The sequence below is a fragment of the Molossus molossus genome, unplaced genomic scaffold, assembly GCF_014108415.1.
Source record: "Molossus molossus isolate mMolMol1 unplaced genomic scaffold, mMolMol1.p scaffold_m16_p_5, whole genome shotgun sequence".
Taxonomy (NCBI): Eukaryota; Metazoa; Chordata; class Mammalia; order Chiroptera; family Molossidae; genus Molossus; species Molossus molossus.
Window position 1 is genome coordinate 2,122,788 of NW_023425388.1, and position 16,635 is coordinate 2,139,422.

The 16,635-nt window shown below is 62.4% G+C and overlaps 1 protein-coding gene across 2 annotated transcripts in view; it reads left to right on the top strand.

The window, feature by feature from the left end:
* Positions 1–16,635, top strand: part of EVA1C (eva-1 homolog C) — a 65,114-nt gene that overhangs the window by 23,837 nt on the left and 24,642 nt on the right. For both annotated transcript variants that reach the window (XM_036243531.1, XM_036243532.1), the window contains exons 2-3: positions 8,946–9,142; positions 11,579–11,702. In XM_036243531.1, the coding sequence (XP_036099424.1) occupies positions 8,946–9,142; positions 11,579–11,702 (321 nt within the window). The remainder of the gene's footprint in view (positions 1–8,945; positions 9,143–11,578; positions 11,703–16,635) is intronic.

Here is a 16,635-nt window from a genome sequence, read left to right on the forward strand (position 1 = left end):
CACCCCAGACCTGGGACAAGCGCTGGACGGCACCGTTGCTGTGGCGGAGACGAGCCCCCTTTCAGGCCCGGTGCGTGGGCCACGGAAGCAGACGTCACCTCCTGTCTCACCGGGTGTCTCTGTCCTACGGCCGAACCAAGGCTAAGCCCGGAGCAGTGATTCGCCCTGGCCCTTGCCCTGGGCTCCCTGTTCCAAAGCTGGGTGTCCGCGTCACTGTCCTCAGACACGCCCGCGCTCCTTGGGGCGTGAACTGGGTGTGCCCCGCTTACGCTGTTTCTCACCCCCTGCACCAACCCTGTGAGGCCGGCCTGGGGCTCCCATTTTACAGATGGGGAAACTGAGTTCTAAAGAGGCTATTGAGCTATTCGACGTGCCCAAACAGGTATCTGATCCGAGGGATTCCAAAGCCTGAGTTCCCTACATCATAGCCTGCAGCGTCACCACCCCCCCACACACACGCTTGGGCACTTTTTATCCTGGGCCAGTGCGCTCTGGCAAACCACACCAGTCTGCCCACAGTCCTGTCCCCTCCCCCACACTCATCATTGTGCAGGGACTTGCCTGTCTGTGAGCATCCCATCAGGGCCCACCAATCTCTGCCTTCCCCTAATCCCGCGTTTATCTTATTTATTAAATGTTTTTATTGATTTTTTTAGAGAGAGAGGAAGGGAGAGAGAGATAAACATCGATGTGAGAGAGAACATTGATTGGCTGCCTCCTGCGCACCCCCTCCCAGATCGAGCCTGCAACCCAGGCGTATGCCCTGACCAGGAATCGATCTGGGACCTCTCAGTCCAGGGGACGACACTCAGTCTACTGAGCCACACCGGCTGGGCAAATATGTTTTCATTGGTTTTTTAGAGACAGAGGAAGGGAGATAGAAATAACAATGTATCTGCTGTCTCCTGCGCGCCACCTACTGGGGCTCGAGCCCACAACTCGGGCATGTACCCCGACAGGGAATCAAACCAGGACCTCTCAGTCCACGGCGTAACGCTCCATCCACTGAGCCACACCGGCCAGGCGCTAATCCCGTTTATAAAAGTCAGTGGTGAACAATGGTGACTAGTGGACTCATGAATGAAACCCCCAATCCCTTTTATTTCGTTGGTAACTCGGCTCAATTCAGTTATGATGCCAACAACACCATCACAAACCAGTGAGATGCGTTTGGTGCGTCTCAAAGCCCTGCTAGCTTTCTCCGTCCCACAGGACGCTGCAGTGGTGGTGGTGGGGGGGCAGCTGCTGAAACCAACAACTCCCAAATCTCAGAGGAGTAACGGAATGAAGCGTTATTTCTTGCTGGTGCAGTGGTTTGGCATCATGAGAAAACGGGCGAGGCTGTGCTCCATGCTGTCATTCAGGGACCCAGGTTCCTTCCATCTTGTGCCTCGGTCATCTGCGTCCTCAGGGTCTGTCCTAGCTCCTTGTCTCTTCCACGTGTGGCAGCAGATGGAGGGAGAGGGAGTGGAGTGTCACATGCGCTCTCAGGGGTTAGACTTGAGAGGGGCAGATATCACTTGTGCCCCTTTCCTCTGGCCAGACCTCCCACTGGCCATGGTATCACCAGGGAGGCAGAACCGCACGCTTCTCCCTGGGGCTCCGGAAGAAAATGTGTTGTCTCTGCCCCAGGGAGACTGTCTGGTCCCTTCTGTCCTCTGGGGGGTCTTGGGATCAGGGTCTGAGCGCATCACTAAGAGCGGTCATGGCCCCTTGGCGATTCCTCAAGGATCTGAGGAGCAGGCTGTGGCTATTGTTCTCTTCCTGCTCAGCCTCCATGTGCAAATGTTGGTGCCAAACCTGGGGCTGGAGAAAGGTCTTAAACCGAGGTCTCAGTTCACGTTTTGATCTTAATCGCGTGGGTGTGGAGTGCCCAGCCTCGAGCCCTTTACCCGCTGTGGGGCGGTCCTGACCCCCGCAGCACTGACTCACCGCTCTCGACGCGTGGGCTGCCCCCTCCCCGGCCTCTTGCCAATTCTCTAGACACACTTACAAACATAAAAGAAAAAACACCCTTTTTTGGAAAAGAACCTCAAACATGTAGCAACACCTTTGAGTATTTGTGAATAAAAGGGTGTAGTCTCTTATCTGAAGCATTAACTGGGGGGTGGGGGAGACGGTGTCACTTTACTTATTTTTTATAAAGAGGGGGCGGCGAGGACAATGGAATTGAATTCCATTCTCTTCCCAGAAGTAAGGTTGTGAAATTGGCCCCTGGTGATGAGGGGACTTTAGTGTGGATCTGGGACCAGAGTGACGGCGGTGGGTGGTGTTCCGTGGGGGGTTCTGGGCCCAGGAAACAAAGAGGAGGAATGTCAGCCTGTTTGGTCTCTTCTAAATATTAGTAACTTTTAAAACCTTCATTATTAGAAGAAGAATGAGAGAAAGGAGAGAAAGGGAGGGAAAGGAAGGAAGGGAGGGAGGGAGGGAGGAGGGGGAGGGGGGAGGGAGGGAGGGAGGGACTCCCTTTCTCTCCAGACTCAGCAGAGCCCTTTCTGGGCCAGGAGGGCAGCTGCAGGGCAGGTCTGGCCCGAGCTCCCCAGCAGCAGCGCAGAGCGGACAGGGCTGGCTGGTGTCCGCCGGGCACCGGCTCCAGGGGAGCTGTGATCTCGGAGATTCGCCACACCTCAGGGCTGTGCCCGGGTCCCAGGGGATGCTCGGGGACACCCCCTCCACGAGCTGAGGGTCACGGGCTCCAACTAAAATCCCCACGCGACCCTGGTCTCCGCTCCTCCTCCCTGTCTGTCCCCGGCCTCAGGAGGAGCCCACAGCCACGAGGGGTCTGCCGTGGCCGCTGAGTCCCCGAGTTCGGTGCGGGTCCCAGCGCTGACCACGGTTCAGGAATCAGGGCAAGTTCCCTCAGGAACAGCGGGAGAGTGTCCCTGCGTGTCCCTCCCGGCCAGCCCAGCTGGGCTGTGAGAGGTCCTGAAGGGACTTCTTCCCACCGTGGTCCGAGCTCAGTGTGTCCCAGGCCTCCTTCGACCGGCGTGGCACCTGTCCCTCCCTGGGACACGTGGGCACACACCCAGGCGCTGCGAAGGTCAGCCACGTCCCTTCTGGCTGCGCTCTGGCCGCTGGGTTCTCTGGGTAGAAGTGGGCTTTCCTGGTAAATGTGACGGCGATGGGGATCCCCGAGCGACCCCCCGTCGTCCTGAGGGCAGAGGAGAGCTCCTGCCGCCCTTAGCAGGGTTCACGTCCCCGAGAAGTCTCCACCCACTTCTCAGAAAAGGGGAACCGAGGCCTTGATGTCGACGCCTCTAAGGTTTGCCCAACGGGAGCCTTTCGGGGGAGCCTTTGAGGGACATTCTGGCCACGGCTGTGGTTGTAGCCGTGGTGGGAGCGCCACCAGGAAAGGGAGTGTCCTGGATGAAATGCCAGGGCCCCGAGGTCCCTGGCGTGAGGCCGATGACAGGCCCTGCTCCCCCTCCCCCGTTTGAGCGATCAATAGCGCATTTCCAGGCCACCCAGGTTCAAGCACTGGGTTCCGCCTCGTTCAGGGCAGCAGACGTTTGCCCACAAGTGCAGCGCTGGTGTGGAGACGGGCAAGGGCACGGAGAGAGAGAGCCGGTGTCAGAACCCAGCACCGCGGGACATTCGGTGCCGAGAGAGCCGGCAGCAAAGCGCCGGCTGCGGTCGTTCTGTGAAAAGGCTCATTTGACCAGGCCGGAAACCAGGGTGCGGGGAAGCTGAGTGCTGGGGTCTGGATGTTTGTGCTCCCCCCGCCCCCAAATTCGTATTTTAAAATCCTAGCCCCTAAGGTGGCGGCCTTGGGAGGGGTGACTGGGTCAGGAGGGAGTTGTCATGAGTCCGCTCCTCCCGTTGCGAGGGTGTCCTGGGCCCTGGGTGAGGGGCAGCAGGAAGGGGCCATCTCTGAGCCCTTGACCTTGCTGGTGCCCTGACCTTGGATTCCCGCCTCCAGACCGTGAGAATGAATTCCTGTTGACAGACCACCCGAGTTGCGGGGCTCGTAGCGGACCCAGTGCACAGACCCTCGGTGCCATGGTCATTCTGGGAGCACACCTACTCACTGGGGCAGTGGGGCAGCGGGAGACGGAGCAGGGCCGTGTCGTCTGCCCTTGCTCAAGGTCACCTGGGCAGCGGGTCTTGCCTGCATCCCGGGAGACACTTGCTCGGAGTTCTTCCCTCTTACTCCACGACCGCTCACATCCAGTAACCCTCCCCTCCACCCACCCGGCCACCTCGTGGACATGGACATGTCCGTCATCTGCAGTGTCTCCATCTTCCATCCCTGGGGTGCCACCTCCTGCCTCTGCAGCTTGCTGGAGCCGCACCCTGTGACCTGCTGGTCCCCTGGGCCTGTCCCGTGTTCCCGCCTGCCTCACATGGACCTTGAGGCTCTCCGGGGCTCACAGAACTTTCAGATGTGTTCGACCTCAACAGAGCGATAAACGTGACTTACCTGTGACCTAGAGCCTGTCGGTGTGTGTTTACACACACACACACACACACACACACACACATACACGCTTCTCTCAACTTGAACCCAGTTACAATATTTTTGATAATGACTTTTATTCTTTTGGTACGTGCCCCTACTGGGAACCGAACCTGGGAGACTCTGGTCCGCAGGCCAATGCTCCACCTGCTGAGCCAAACCGGCCAGGGCTAGTTACAAGTATTTTTTATCCTCACCTGAGGATGTTTTCTATTTATCTTCAAATAGAGCGGGAGGGAGGGCGGGAGAGACACATCGATGTGAGAGAGACACACCGACTGGCTGCCTCCTGCACAACCCAACCAGGGCCAGGGACGAACTGCAACCGAGGTACATGGCCTTGACCGGACTCGAACTGGAATCGTGCCCTTGGTCCATGGGCCACGCTCTAACCGCTGAGCCAGACCGGCCAGGGCCCCAGTTACAAGAATTTAAAAATCTCTCCCTGGCCCTGGCTGGTCTGGCTCAGCAGTCAGAGCCTCGGCCCACGGACAGAAGAGTCACATGTTTGATTCCGGCCAAGGGCATGTACCTCGGTTGTCATTCGTCCCCAGCCCTGGGTCAGGGTCGTGCAGGAGGCAGCCAGTTGGTGTGTCTCTTCATGTCGATGTTTCTCCCTCGCTCTCTCTCCCTCCCACGGTGTCTGAAAATAAATGGAAAAATATCCTCGGGCGATAAAATTAAAAAATCTCTCCCCGGACACCGGTTCTCACAAATCTCTCCTCGTCCGCACACGCGGCTGAGTCACCTGTGTCAGCTACAGCTGTTCCCTGCGGCCGCTGTGACCCCACCACACAGTCGTCCTCAGCACCCTCCAGTCTGTGCCCTCCCACTCCACGGTCAGAGCCTGGAAGCCGGTGCCAGCTGGGCTGCGCCTCTGTGGGCCGCAGGGACCCTGGTCTCCTCCATCTCCCGTACCCAGGGGCCGCCCACTCTGGCTCCTGGCCGCACCCCTCCGACCTCTGGTCCCGTGGCCCGACTGGGACGTTCTTGTATCAGGACCCCTGTAATTCTGCCGGCCCCTCGCGGATCACCCATGTCTCCTCCATCACGACACGTACAGTCACTTTTACGGCGTCAGGGGACATATCCCAGGTCCCGGGGACTGGCCCCTGTGGGCACCCTGCTGGGGCCGTTTGTCTGCAGGAATCACCTGGGATGTCCCCAAGTTCCACTCACTTTTCGACCTCTCCACACAGGCTCTGTCCCCACCCCACCCCACCCCACACGCCTCCCAGAATGGCCGAAAGCCTCGGTCTGTCGTCCTTCCTGACCCCGTACAGCCTGGCACGTGGCCCGGCAGGATGAGGGGCAGGGATGCGCCCGGGGGACCGGAGCTGGGAGGCTGGTGCCCTGCTGTCCCCAGAAGAGCGGCAAACATGCCTGTGGTCGGCCGCAGACGGTTTTGCACAACTCACCCTGCTGTGCATCACCCCAGGCTCCACGGTGCCTGGACTTTATCCGTTTAAAAGTATTAGGAGCCCTGGCCAGTTTGGCTCAGCAGTTAGAGCGTCGGCCTGCAGTCCGGAGAGACCCGGGTTCGGTTCCCGCTAAGGGCACGTACTTCGGTTGCAGTTTGTCACTGGTCCTGGTTGGTCGTGCGGGTGGCAGCCACTCGATGTGTCCCTTCACGTCGATGTTTCTCTCTCTCTCTCCCTCCCACTCTATCTGTATAAAAAATGGAAAAAAATATCCTCGGGTGAGGATAAAAAAAATAAAAGTATTAGGAGGTTTTTCGAACAAACATTTTGTGTACCAGCTACAGAAGAGCGCACAGGCCCTAAGTGTGGAGCCGGGTGCACTTTTGCCGAACGAAGCACGTACACGCCCTGCACACGGGGAAATGGGGCGGCTTCCTGAGCCCCCCACGTGCCTCCAGGGGGCACAGTGGGTTTGCATCCCTTTTCCCTTTTGTACAGACTTGCCTTCTTAAGCGGTTAGGCTCACAGCTAAATGGAGCAGGAAGCTCAGAGGTCACATATACCCTGCCCCCCGGCCCCGTCATCAGCATCTCCCACCAGCCAGCGCGTCCGCTCGGCACAGTCCTGAACCCACATGCCCTCACCATCACCCAGAGTTCGTCGTTCCCACCAGGGCTCCCTCCTGGGGCCGCACAGTCTCTGTGTTCTGACAGACGTCAGCACTGTGTCACACAGAACGGTCTCACGGCCCTGAACCTCCTCTGTGCCCCCTTCTCCCTCCCTCCCCGCCCACGCCCGGCACCCAGCCGTCCTCTTCTGTCTCCACCATCTTCTCTAGAACGTTCCGTAGCTGGAATCACACAGCGTGCAGCCTTTTCAGCCTGGCTTCTGTCCCTCAGGCACACGCGCTTGGGGCCACCGTGTTGTTCTGTGACCTCGTAGCTCGCTTCGGTTTAGTGCTGGACGCGTCGTGCCGTCTGGACGGAGGCGCAGGGTTTTGCAGGAAGAGCCGGACTGGTCTCGAACGGCTTTGAGGGCCGGCGGGTGTTACACGCACCTGCCCAGTGTCAGGACGGATGTGCCGGACGGGCCACACCGAGCCTCTGCCTCCGGGCCCCCGAACATGCACCGGTGGGCAGGGGAAGCCCCATCTCCGGGGACGGCCCCCACGCCGCAGGAGAAGGCAGGGCCCGCACAGCAGACTCGGAGCAGGCAGTCCCCTGTCCCCAGCTCTGCCCCGTGCCCCACCCCCCCCCCCACGGCCTTAGCATCATGTCCTCCGAGCTAGAGTCACACATGGCCTTTGGGACAAGCCATGGACGTGAGGCCAAAGCCTCGCTCCCAGAACTAATTGAACACCTGAGCCCGCTGGCCATGCAGTATGGTCCTGGTGAGAGTCGGGGGACAGACGAGAGGATTGAAGGCGAGTTTGAAGAGAGCTGAGTGGGGGGCCAGCTGGGGGAGCTCCAGGGTGGTGCTGGCCTGGGGTGGCCGTCCGGGTGCTGAGGTCCCACAGAGGAGGCTGGACTTTATCAGGCCCTGCCTGCGTTCCCTGCTGGGTGACAGACTGTCGGCCCGGGCCCCTCCGGCACCTGGCAGGGACAGAGTGAGGACGTGGTCCTGCCAGGCAGGACCCTGGCTCTCGTGCCCGACGTCACTCTGCTGTAGGAGCTAGACCGCGCTTCTCCAGGTGAACCGCACGCGGGTGGCTGGTCTCCGTGGGTGTGGCAGGGCCGCAGTCTAGGAGCCAAGGCCTGGGTCCCTGTGCCTCTTCAGAGAACTCTGGGTGCCCCGTGGGACCGGACACTAGACCACCTCGGTCCCTTGTGTGACTTCCGGGAGCCCCAGGCAGCCTCTGCCCAGAGCAGCGGTTCTGAGGACGTGGAGACCTGACCGGGAGGAACTGAAGCCCAGCCGCGTGTGGGAAGGGGCAGTCCTGGGACTGTCTGCCCCTCCCGCCCTCGGACGGCTGCCAGGCCTCCTCCCACACACCTCCCCAGAAAGTCCCTGGCTCCCCTCCCGGCCGCCTGCGTGACCTTCGAGGTGAGGAGGAGGAGAGGAACCCCGGTGGGGTTGAACCCGCCTTCCTCCTTTCTGAGAAGCGGCCGGGCCGCCCACGCCCGCCAGGCCAGCGGACCTCATCTCCTCGGAGCCAGGTCCGGCCCGGTTGGCACCTGTGCCAGATTCCGGGGCTCCGACAGGTGGTCACAGCCGGGGGTGACGACGGCGCAGTTCCTGCTCCTGCAGAACCAGAGCTTCAAGTCTGAGGTCCAGGTGCCGCCGGGCGTATGTCCCCGAGGGGCCAGGGAGGGTCCTTCCTGGCCGCTGCCGCTCGTCAGGACTGCGGGCCATTCGGTCATCCGTGCCCATAGCTGCGTCGCCCGTCTCCGCACTGTCTCCTCTTCGGACACCGGTCCCAGTGCCTTGAGGAACCCCCACCTCAGTATGACCTCATCATAGCTAACTACACCTGAATGACCCCATCTGCAAACAAGGCCACATTCCGAGGTCCCTGGTGAACAGGAATTTAGGGGGACACCCCCATAACACAGCCCCCACCGTTCCTGTCCCCTCCACTCGGAACAGGCTCTCACCTCGAGCTGGGGGCCCCGCCTGCTTTCCTCTCCGGGGCTCAGGCAGGCCCAGGAGTGGTCCCGTGGTGGGAGACGGCACCCCCTCCCTGCAGGAGGGCCCGGCCAGCTAGCGGGACATCAGAGAAGCAGGGTCTCCCCAGGACAGGCACCTCCAGGCTCACGGGACACCCAGTCAGCCCTGCCTGCTTCCCAGTGATGCTGCAGGACGTCTTACAGCCTGGACACCCCGTTAGTACCCCCTGAAGGGTCAGAACCTCCGAGCCTCCCAAGAGGCCAGCCCGGACCCAGGTGTCCAGCCCAGCGGAAGAGTGACATTCTCTCCCTCGGCCCAGCTCCGGGCCTGGGGTGGTGTCCTGTCTCCCGCCACATCTCCCCGGCCGGCCAGCCCCTTCCCGGGGGGGCCGAGGTCCCCCTGCTCGGCTCTGGGAAGGAGGGCGAGTTCCCGGCCTGCTGTAACCGCCGCATGTTTTCCAGGCTACCTGAGCAAACTCCTGCAGAACCACACGGCCTACGCCTGCGACGGTGCCCACCTGACCCTGCGGTGCCCGCGGCACTCCGCCATCAGTGTGCAGTCGGCGTTCTACGGGCACGGCCACCGAGCGTGCGGTGCGCAGCAGCCCGCCGCCCAGAGGGAGGACGGCCTCACCTGCGTGGCACCCACCACCTTCCAGGTACTGCGTCTCTCGGGTGTTTGCGCAGATGGAAGGGTCCTCTCTCTGTCTCTCGGTCCCTCTCGAAGCCAGCCTGACCCACGGAACTTGTAATCTGTGCCGATCACCGCTGTTGCGGGTGAGCCATTATCTGCTTCTCAAACGGATCCTTTCCTCAAAAAGTCGAAGCAGAATTGCCACCTGCTGGAGAGCCCCCCGGCACACGGCGCCGTGACTGTGTCCAGGGCACGGACACACTCCTCCCTGCAGGCCGGCAAAGGGCAGTCCCGCTGGGCTCCAGCGTCCCTCAGTGCCCCGGTGGGCAGGGCAGAACAAGCTTCTTTAGTGGACACCCCGGGACTCGGTGAGGCAGACGTCTGAGGCCCCGACCGCCATTCACAGAACGCACCCCAGGGAGGGAGGAGTCGACGGTTGTCGTGTGTGTTCAGGGTTTGCTTTCCAGTCGTAGGCAAATCGTGTCCTTGTTGGAGCAGCTTCAGGGAGCCTCTGGATGCTGCAGACAGTACCCGGAACTTGGGGGCGGAGGGGCGGGCCGGCTGAGCCACCCTTTCTGTGGTTCGCATCAGGGGAAGACTTGGTGCAGGACGAGGTCGGAACAGCAGCTTCAGAGGTGATTTCAGACCCTCGTGGCTCTCAGTGCCCCAGGCCGGCACTCCAAGGGCCCTCAGCCTTGTGCCCGTGGGCCAGGGCTCCGGAGCCGCTGGCCTTAGCCGTTTCGAATGCCCCCAGCGCGCCACGCGACTCCGTTGAGGTCAGGGCGGCGGGCACACTGGCTGCCAGTTCCACGTTGCAGGCGCGGGAAAGGTGGGTCAAGATACGTTTTGCAGCAGGACCGAGGGGCCTGGACTTCGCTTTCGTCCGGGTAGCTCGGCCCAGGGCCCCAGCGGAGCAGCAGAGGTGACCTGGGATGTGAGGCCTTTCCCATGTCTCCCCCGGCTCATTGCTTTCCGTCCAAGCACCTAGTGTCTGGGTGGCCGTGTGATGGCCACAGGCTCCAGCTGAGTAGCCGGTGTGTCTGCCTGAGTCCCCGAGATGCGGTTTCAGTGTTGCTTCTGAGAGAACAGTCACTGTCCGGGGGCCACCTGCCCCCACGCCCCCCTTGGCGCCTCTCCAGGAGCCCTGTTCCCCGCCCAGCTGCCCTGCCCACTTGTCCCTGGCACCTCCAGCGTGAGGGGGACGGCGCCCCCTTGCTGGCCCGTGAGCATTTGCAGACAGTCCAGATGCTGCGGGCGTATCTGCAGAAAGCGTCCCTGTGCAGGGCTCCTCCAGAGATTGGGGACCCTGGGCCTCCGTCCTGTAAACCGCATCTGGGAGCTACGAGGCGTCTCCTCGGAGGGGGTGCCCCACGGGGAGCGCCTGCGCCGACCCCGCCCGGGACTGGATGTCAACAGGAAGTCCCCTCTGCTTGTCCAGCTGTGACACAGTTTGGAGACAGCCCTGCCTCTGGTCTCGCTCTGTGGTTGTCATGTGAAGAGCCTGAGAGCTGAGTCATTTCAGGGCCCTCGGCCGTGACCATGTGCTCGGTCATCTGTGGGTCCTCGGGGTCTCTCCTGGCATGTTCCCTGGTTTCACACACACCTGCGGGGGCCCCGAGGTGACTGGGAGGCAGGGCCGCCTGGCTGGCCTCCTTCACGGAGCCGCCATGAGAACGTGGCGACCCAGACGAGCTCGTGGGCCTGGGCACATCGGCCGACAGCAGCAGGTGGACCTTGGGACCGTCCCTGGTGTCCTTTGTCACGGGCAGTGCTTGGGGGCCGGGAAGCGGGAGACCCGCAGCGAGACGCTGGCCTTTCTGTGCCCGGTGCTCGGGCTCCTAGCGTCCAGGGGCGTCTTCGCCCAGAGCGGTGAGTTGCCGAGACTCGGGAGATGTGAAGGAACCTTCCGGCCGCACGCTGGGCAGAGCCCGGGCTTCTCCTAGAAACTGCCCCTGGGGCAGCGGTGGGTCCGTGCCCTCGAGGCAGGCAGGGGACCCCGCTCTCCCGATTGTACCTGTTTGCCTGGGTCTGGGGCTGCGCCTCTCAGGCCCCCGACACCACCTCTCACCCAGATGCTGCGTGCTCTGTCCTGGGTCCCTGGGGTCAGGAGCTACGACCAGGATCCCTGGTCCTCAGAGCCCTCTGAGCCTGAAAGCCAGGGACTGTACCGGAGAGGCCCTGAACCCCTCTCAATGCTCCGCTCACAGGCCCAGAGCCGCCGGCCGCAGCAAGGCCCCGGCTGTGAGCAGCGGCTCCCTCCAGGCACGAGAGGCTGGTGCCCCGCCGGCCGGGCGCGGCCTCACCAGGCAGCCGCCTCGGGGAAGGACGGGGCCAGGGCCGCCTGGTCGCCGCGTAGTGGCGGGAAGTTGGCCGTGTGGGCCCAGGCCCCAGCTGTCCGGCGTGCGGGGGCCCACGGCGCCGGGCGCTTCACCAGCCCGTCCCCTCTCTACCCTCTTTCTAGAAGGTGTTGGACGAGTGCCAGAACCAGCGGGCCTGCCACCTCCTGGTCAACAGCCGCGTGTTTGGACCCGACCTTTGTCCAGGACGCAGTAAATACCTCCTGGTGTCCTTTAAGTGCGAGCCTAGTAAGTAACTGCCAAGGGGACGGGGGTGGGGTGCGGGTCCTTCGGGGCCGACGGGAAGGCTGCGCCAGTCTGTGCCGGTCCCTGGAAACACGTGGCTGGGTGGGGCCCTCCCCCCGGCTCCCCACGGGTGTGGGTCTGCGTGCGGTGCGTCCACAGGTGCGTCCGCGCGCGTTCCCACCAGCGCCCGCTCTGTGCCCCTCAGTTGTCCCGAAGCTCAGGGTGTGGGGCAGAGGCAGAACCTCTGCTCTTGTCAGTGGTTCCTGCTCCGAGGCGTGTGGCAGGGTGGCCTGTGTGTCCCAGAGGCCCAGGGACATGGCCGCCGCCCGAGCCCCCAGTTCCAGACTGGGACCTGGCCGCACCCCACTCCCGCGTGCAGAGGGTGCTCCCGACCTCCCGGCTGCAGAACCCCTTTTCTGTGATTGGCGCACTGTTCTGCATCGACTGGCGCCATGTCCGCCGCAGTTCGTTTGGGGCTCAGCTCCTCGCAGGCTCCTCAGTGCGCAGGTCCCCCCTCGGGCGTGGGGTCCGCTGAGCGACGCCGCAGGTAACGACAGTGTGAGTCCCTGGGATCTCGAGGACCTGTGGACAGGGGAGCAGTGTCGTAGCAACGACACAGACCGGACCTGAGGGATGAAACGTTCAGTTCTGCGCGGCCACCGCGGCACAGTCACCTTCGTTGTTTGCCTCTTGTCGGCTGGTTTCTGCCTCTGGAACAGCATGTCCAGGACTCCGGGGGCCCAGGAGGGGCAGAGGCGGGGGAGAGACCGGCTCCGGCGCACGGCTGCCGAGAAAGCCCTGGATCCCTCCGGCCAACGTGCAGGCTTCTTTGTCGCCCTTCTCCTGCCGGGGCCCAGGTAGCTCGGAAGTGTCCTGTGGCCCTGTCCCCCAGTGGGCATCCAGACACGCACTCACGTGCGTCCTCACACCCACACGCCCTGTTGTGAACACACCCTCACACGTACACTCGTGCGCAGTCGCAGACGCCCGCCCGCAGGCCCAGCTGTGCGGAGGGGCCGGACCCGCCCAGCAACCCTCAGCGCCTGCCCCTCCGCAGACTCGGGAATCACGGCTCCTCCGGGTTCTCGGTCCGTCCCTCCCACTGCTGGGTCTCAGAGACACCAGCCGTGCCCTGAGCCCGCCCTTGGCCGCCGCCTTCTCCCCACGCTCCTCCCTCGGTGATAAAGAGAATCATCTGAGGCATTAATTAGCCCCTGTTGGACGCTGACCGCCGGGCATCCAGGTGGCGGGATGTGGCCGTTTCCCGGGACAAGCTCTCAGAGGCTCTGCCCGTGGACGTGTTTCATGGTCAGCCGTGGGGAAGCACCAGCCTGGGGAGAAGGGAAGGGGCCCTTGTGAGGGTGCAGAGCCTCGGACAGCAGGGCCGGGCCCAGCCTTGGTGCCTGGTGCAGCCGGGCCTTTGCCCACTCCGTGCCAGCGGGCGCCCTCAGCGCGTGCGCAGGCTCTGGGCCGGACGGGACGAGAGAGGGCCCCTAACCCACACTGACCTTCGTCGGCTGGCTGCTCCGTCTGTCCGGCTCCAGGCCCAATAGCACCTTTCTCCAGAGACGGTCTCTGTCCAACACAGTCTGAAGAGGACCCCGCCGGGCTCTGCCCTCCTTCTCCCCCAGCCCCCCGTCTCCTGCAGGCCGGCGTCACCACGTGCATTTCTGTGTCGTTCACACACGGACGCGCACACCCACCCTCGGAACGTCAGCGTCGTGGGGGCAGGCCTGTCGTTCTCCAGCGTGACCCCCGCAGCCGGTGCTCAGTCTGTCTGTAGGGAACAGACGTTCACCTGGAGGGGCCGGGTGCTCCTGGGCACTGGGGAGACAGGGGAGCCCCTCCTAAGAAGCCGGATCTTTCAGTCCAGTGGGAGCCTGGCACTCGGGGGAATCCCGCAGTTCTGTGCGTGACGCCAAGTGGGGGCCGGGCTCCGCGGAGAGACCCTCGGCCCCGCGCAGACGGCTCAGAGTAGGGGCCCGGGGACGGCGTTCTTGGGGAGTGCGACGGAGCCGAGAGCTGTAGGGGTGGGGTCTGGCGGGGCACGGAAAGGTCACCCCTTACAGAAGCCCGCGGCCAGAGGAGGCAGGGGCTGGAGGGAGCAAGCCGGGCAGGATGCCGGGCCCTGGTGGTCCAGGAAGGGGTGCACCCTCTCTGGGCAGCACTCACGCAGGGAGGGCGCTCAGACGAGGTCGGAGAGCCCCGGACTGCCCCAGGAATGGCTGACTGGAGCGGCAGAGCCCGTGTCCTGGTCCACTCTGACGTGGTGACCGGACTCCACACACTAGCGACATTTACTGCTCTCAGTGCTGAAGGCTGGAGTCCAAGATCAAGGGGCCGGCGGGTCCTGTGTCCCCTGTGGACGCCCTTCTTGGTGGACGGCTGTCATCTTGCTGTGCCCTCACCGAGCGGAAGAGACAAGGAAGCCCTCTGAGACCTCATAGGACGTGGGTTCCGGTCACGAGGCTCCGCCTTCACAAGCCAACCCCTCCCAAAGACCCCCTCCTGATACCGTCACACTGGGCATTAAGATTTCCAAATACAGCCCTGGCCGGTTTGAGTCAGCGGTTAGAGCGTCAGCCCGCGGAGCAGAGTCCCGGGTTCGGTTCCCGCTAAGGGCACGTACCTCGGTTGCAGTTTGTCCCCGGCCCTGGTTGGGGTCACGTGGGTGGCAGCCAGTCGATGTGTCTCTCTCACATCAATGTTTCTCTCTCTCTCTTCCTCCCTCTTGTTCTATCTGAAGATAAATGCAAAAATGTCCTTGGATGAGGATTAAAAAAAAAAAGGATTTCCAAATACGAATTTTAGGGGGACACACACATCCCTGTGTGCCCTGGACATGGGTGGCCTGGGGCACCGCAGTGTGAGTGGCGGCCGGGAAGTGAAGAGGAAGGAGCGTGTCCCCATCGTCTCCTGCATCTTCTTCCCCTGAGAGGCCCTGCTCCTCCCCTGTCCCAGCTGCAGCCCGCACAGCACCCTGATTGTCCAAGGCCCCGCAGTGCCCCAGGGGTGTGGACACAGCTCGTCCGGGGAGCCAGTTCTGCACTCGTCCCCGCTCGGCCTGGGTGCTGGGAGCAGCCACACCCAGGAAACTGGCAAATGCTGAAATCAGGGCTTGTGTGCACGTCTGATTTTTGGAGAGCGGTTAACCAGCCTTCCTCTCTAGAACCCCCTTTTCCCCGAGCGTGCCCCAAGCTTCGCCTCCTCCCTCGGTCTCATCCCTTCAGAGAATTTTGGCTTCAGCGAGGCTATGGATTGGGCCAGCGCTGGTTCGTACCTGTCTGCTGCGAAGGCGCAGTGTGGCCTTGCACAGCGAGGGGGCGCTCTCAGGCTCCGTCACTCCGTGTAAAATGGATGCGCCTTCTGCCGCAAGGCTGGTGTCAGGGCTGAAAACACAGCGCTGTGTGTGACACGCTTAGCACAGGGCCTGTCCCGGTGCTGAGCTCAGTCGCCGGTAGCTATCGTTCCAATAGGCAGATTAAAGTAATTCTCGCTAAAAGGTGAATGACTGAAAGACAGGCTATACCGACGGCTGGGAGGATGGGGACGGTCTGCCCTGGGTGCAGGCAGCAGCAGGGTGCACGGTCACTCTGAAGGGACTCAGATACCCGTCTGCGTCAATCTCACCACACACTGACAGCTGTACATAGCGCTGGTCACCACATAACCCACCACGGCAGGTCACTGCCCCTGGGCATCATTAAAGAGCAAGTCACACCCTGACCGGTTTGGCTCGGCAGTTAGAGCGCAGGCCCGCGGACTGAAGGGTCACGGGTTCGATTCCCAGTCAAGGGCACGTGCCTGGGTTTCAGGTTTGAGCCCTGGTCCCAGTTGGTGTCGTGCGGGAGGCAGCTGATCGATGTGTCTCTGTCACATCCAGGTTTCTCCCTCTCCCTTCCTCCCTCCCTTCCACTCTGTTTAAAAATCAGTGGGAAGTACCCTCGGGTGAGGACTGACGACCGGAAGAGGACGAGCCGCTGCCGTCCAGCTGGTGGAATTCACACAGTGTGTTGGCCTCTAAGGCAGAGCAATGCTTCTTCCTCCTCCCAGGCCCCTGTCCCTCCCGTCGAAATCCACGAGGGCTGTTGGCGCCCCGCTCTGGAAGGCTGCCCACGCCTTCTCTGATCTGAGTCCACGGGGCGCCCTCACCCCGCTCTGCGGCAGGGTCTCGTTCTCCGAGAAAAGCAGTGATCCTTGTCAGTGGTCCCGTTGTCTTGAGAACCCAGAAATGGCACCGTAGGCGACAGTGAATTAGCACATTCCCCAGGAGCCGAGTGACTCGGCAGAACACAGCAGTAACCCCAAGCCTGTAACGGGACACTCACGCCCCCCCCATTCCGGGAGCCGATTTGCCCGTAATCTGGGGGCACATCACTGGAGGCCGTCCAGGAGGGTGTCGTGTTACCCGGGGTGAGCTTGGCTGGCATCGGGCGCCTTCCCCGAACGGGCCGGACCGCTTCAGGGGGACGGTGGCCAATCAGCGCCCTGCGTGCCTTAAGAAAGAAAACTCATACTTTAAAAAATTTGGGAAGAGCAAAGAAGCAAGGGAGGAAGGACGCGGGAGAAAGAAACCAGGCCTGGGAAAAGGTGTGCAGGTCGCAGAGATAAGACTTGGCCCTCGCCGGCCTCTCCTGCCCGCCTTCCGGGCCGCTCCGCCCCGGGCCGCATTCTTCACATTGTTGGGTCTTCTCCCAGCTGGGAGGGCGCCCAGCTCCCTGGTGTGTCTCCCCAAGCCCTGTGCTCCCCAGCGAAGCCATCTTCAGCCCGGGCCTTGAAGCCGGGTAGTAGTTTGGTGGTGGTGGGATCTCGCGGGGACTCGTAAACAGCCCCGGGGAACGCCCACCGTGCGGACACCACTGGGCCAGGCCGACCTCCGAGTCAGGGTCAGACTCCGTGTTCTTTTTATTTAGAAAAAGAAAACAACTTTCTGGGC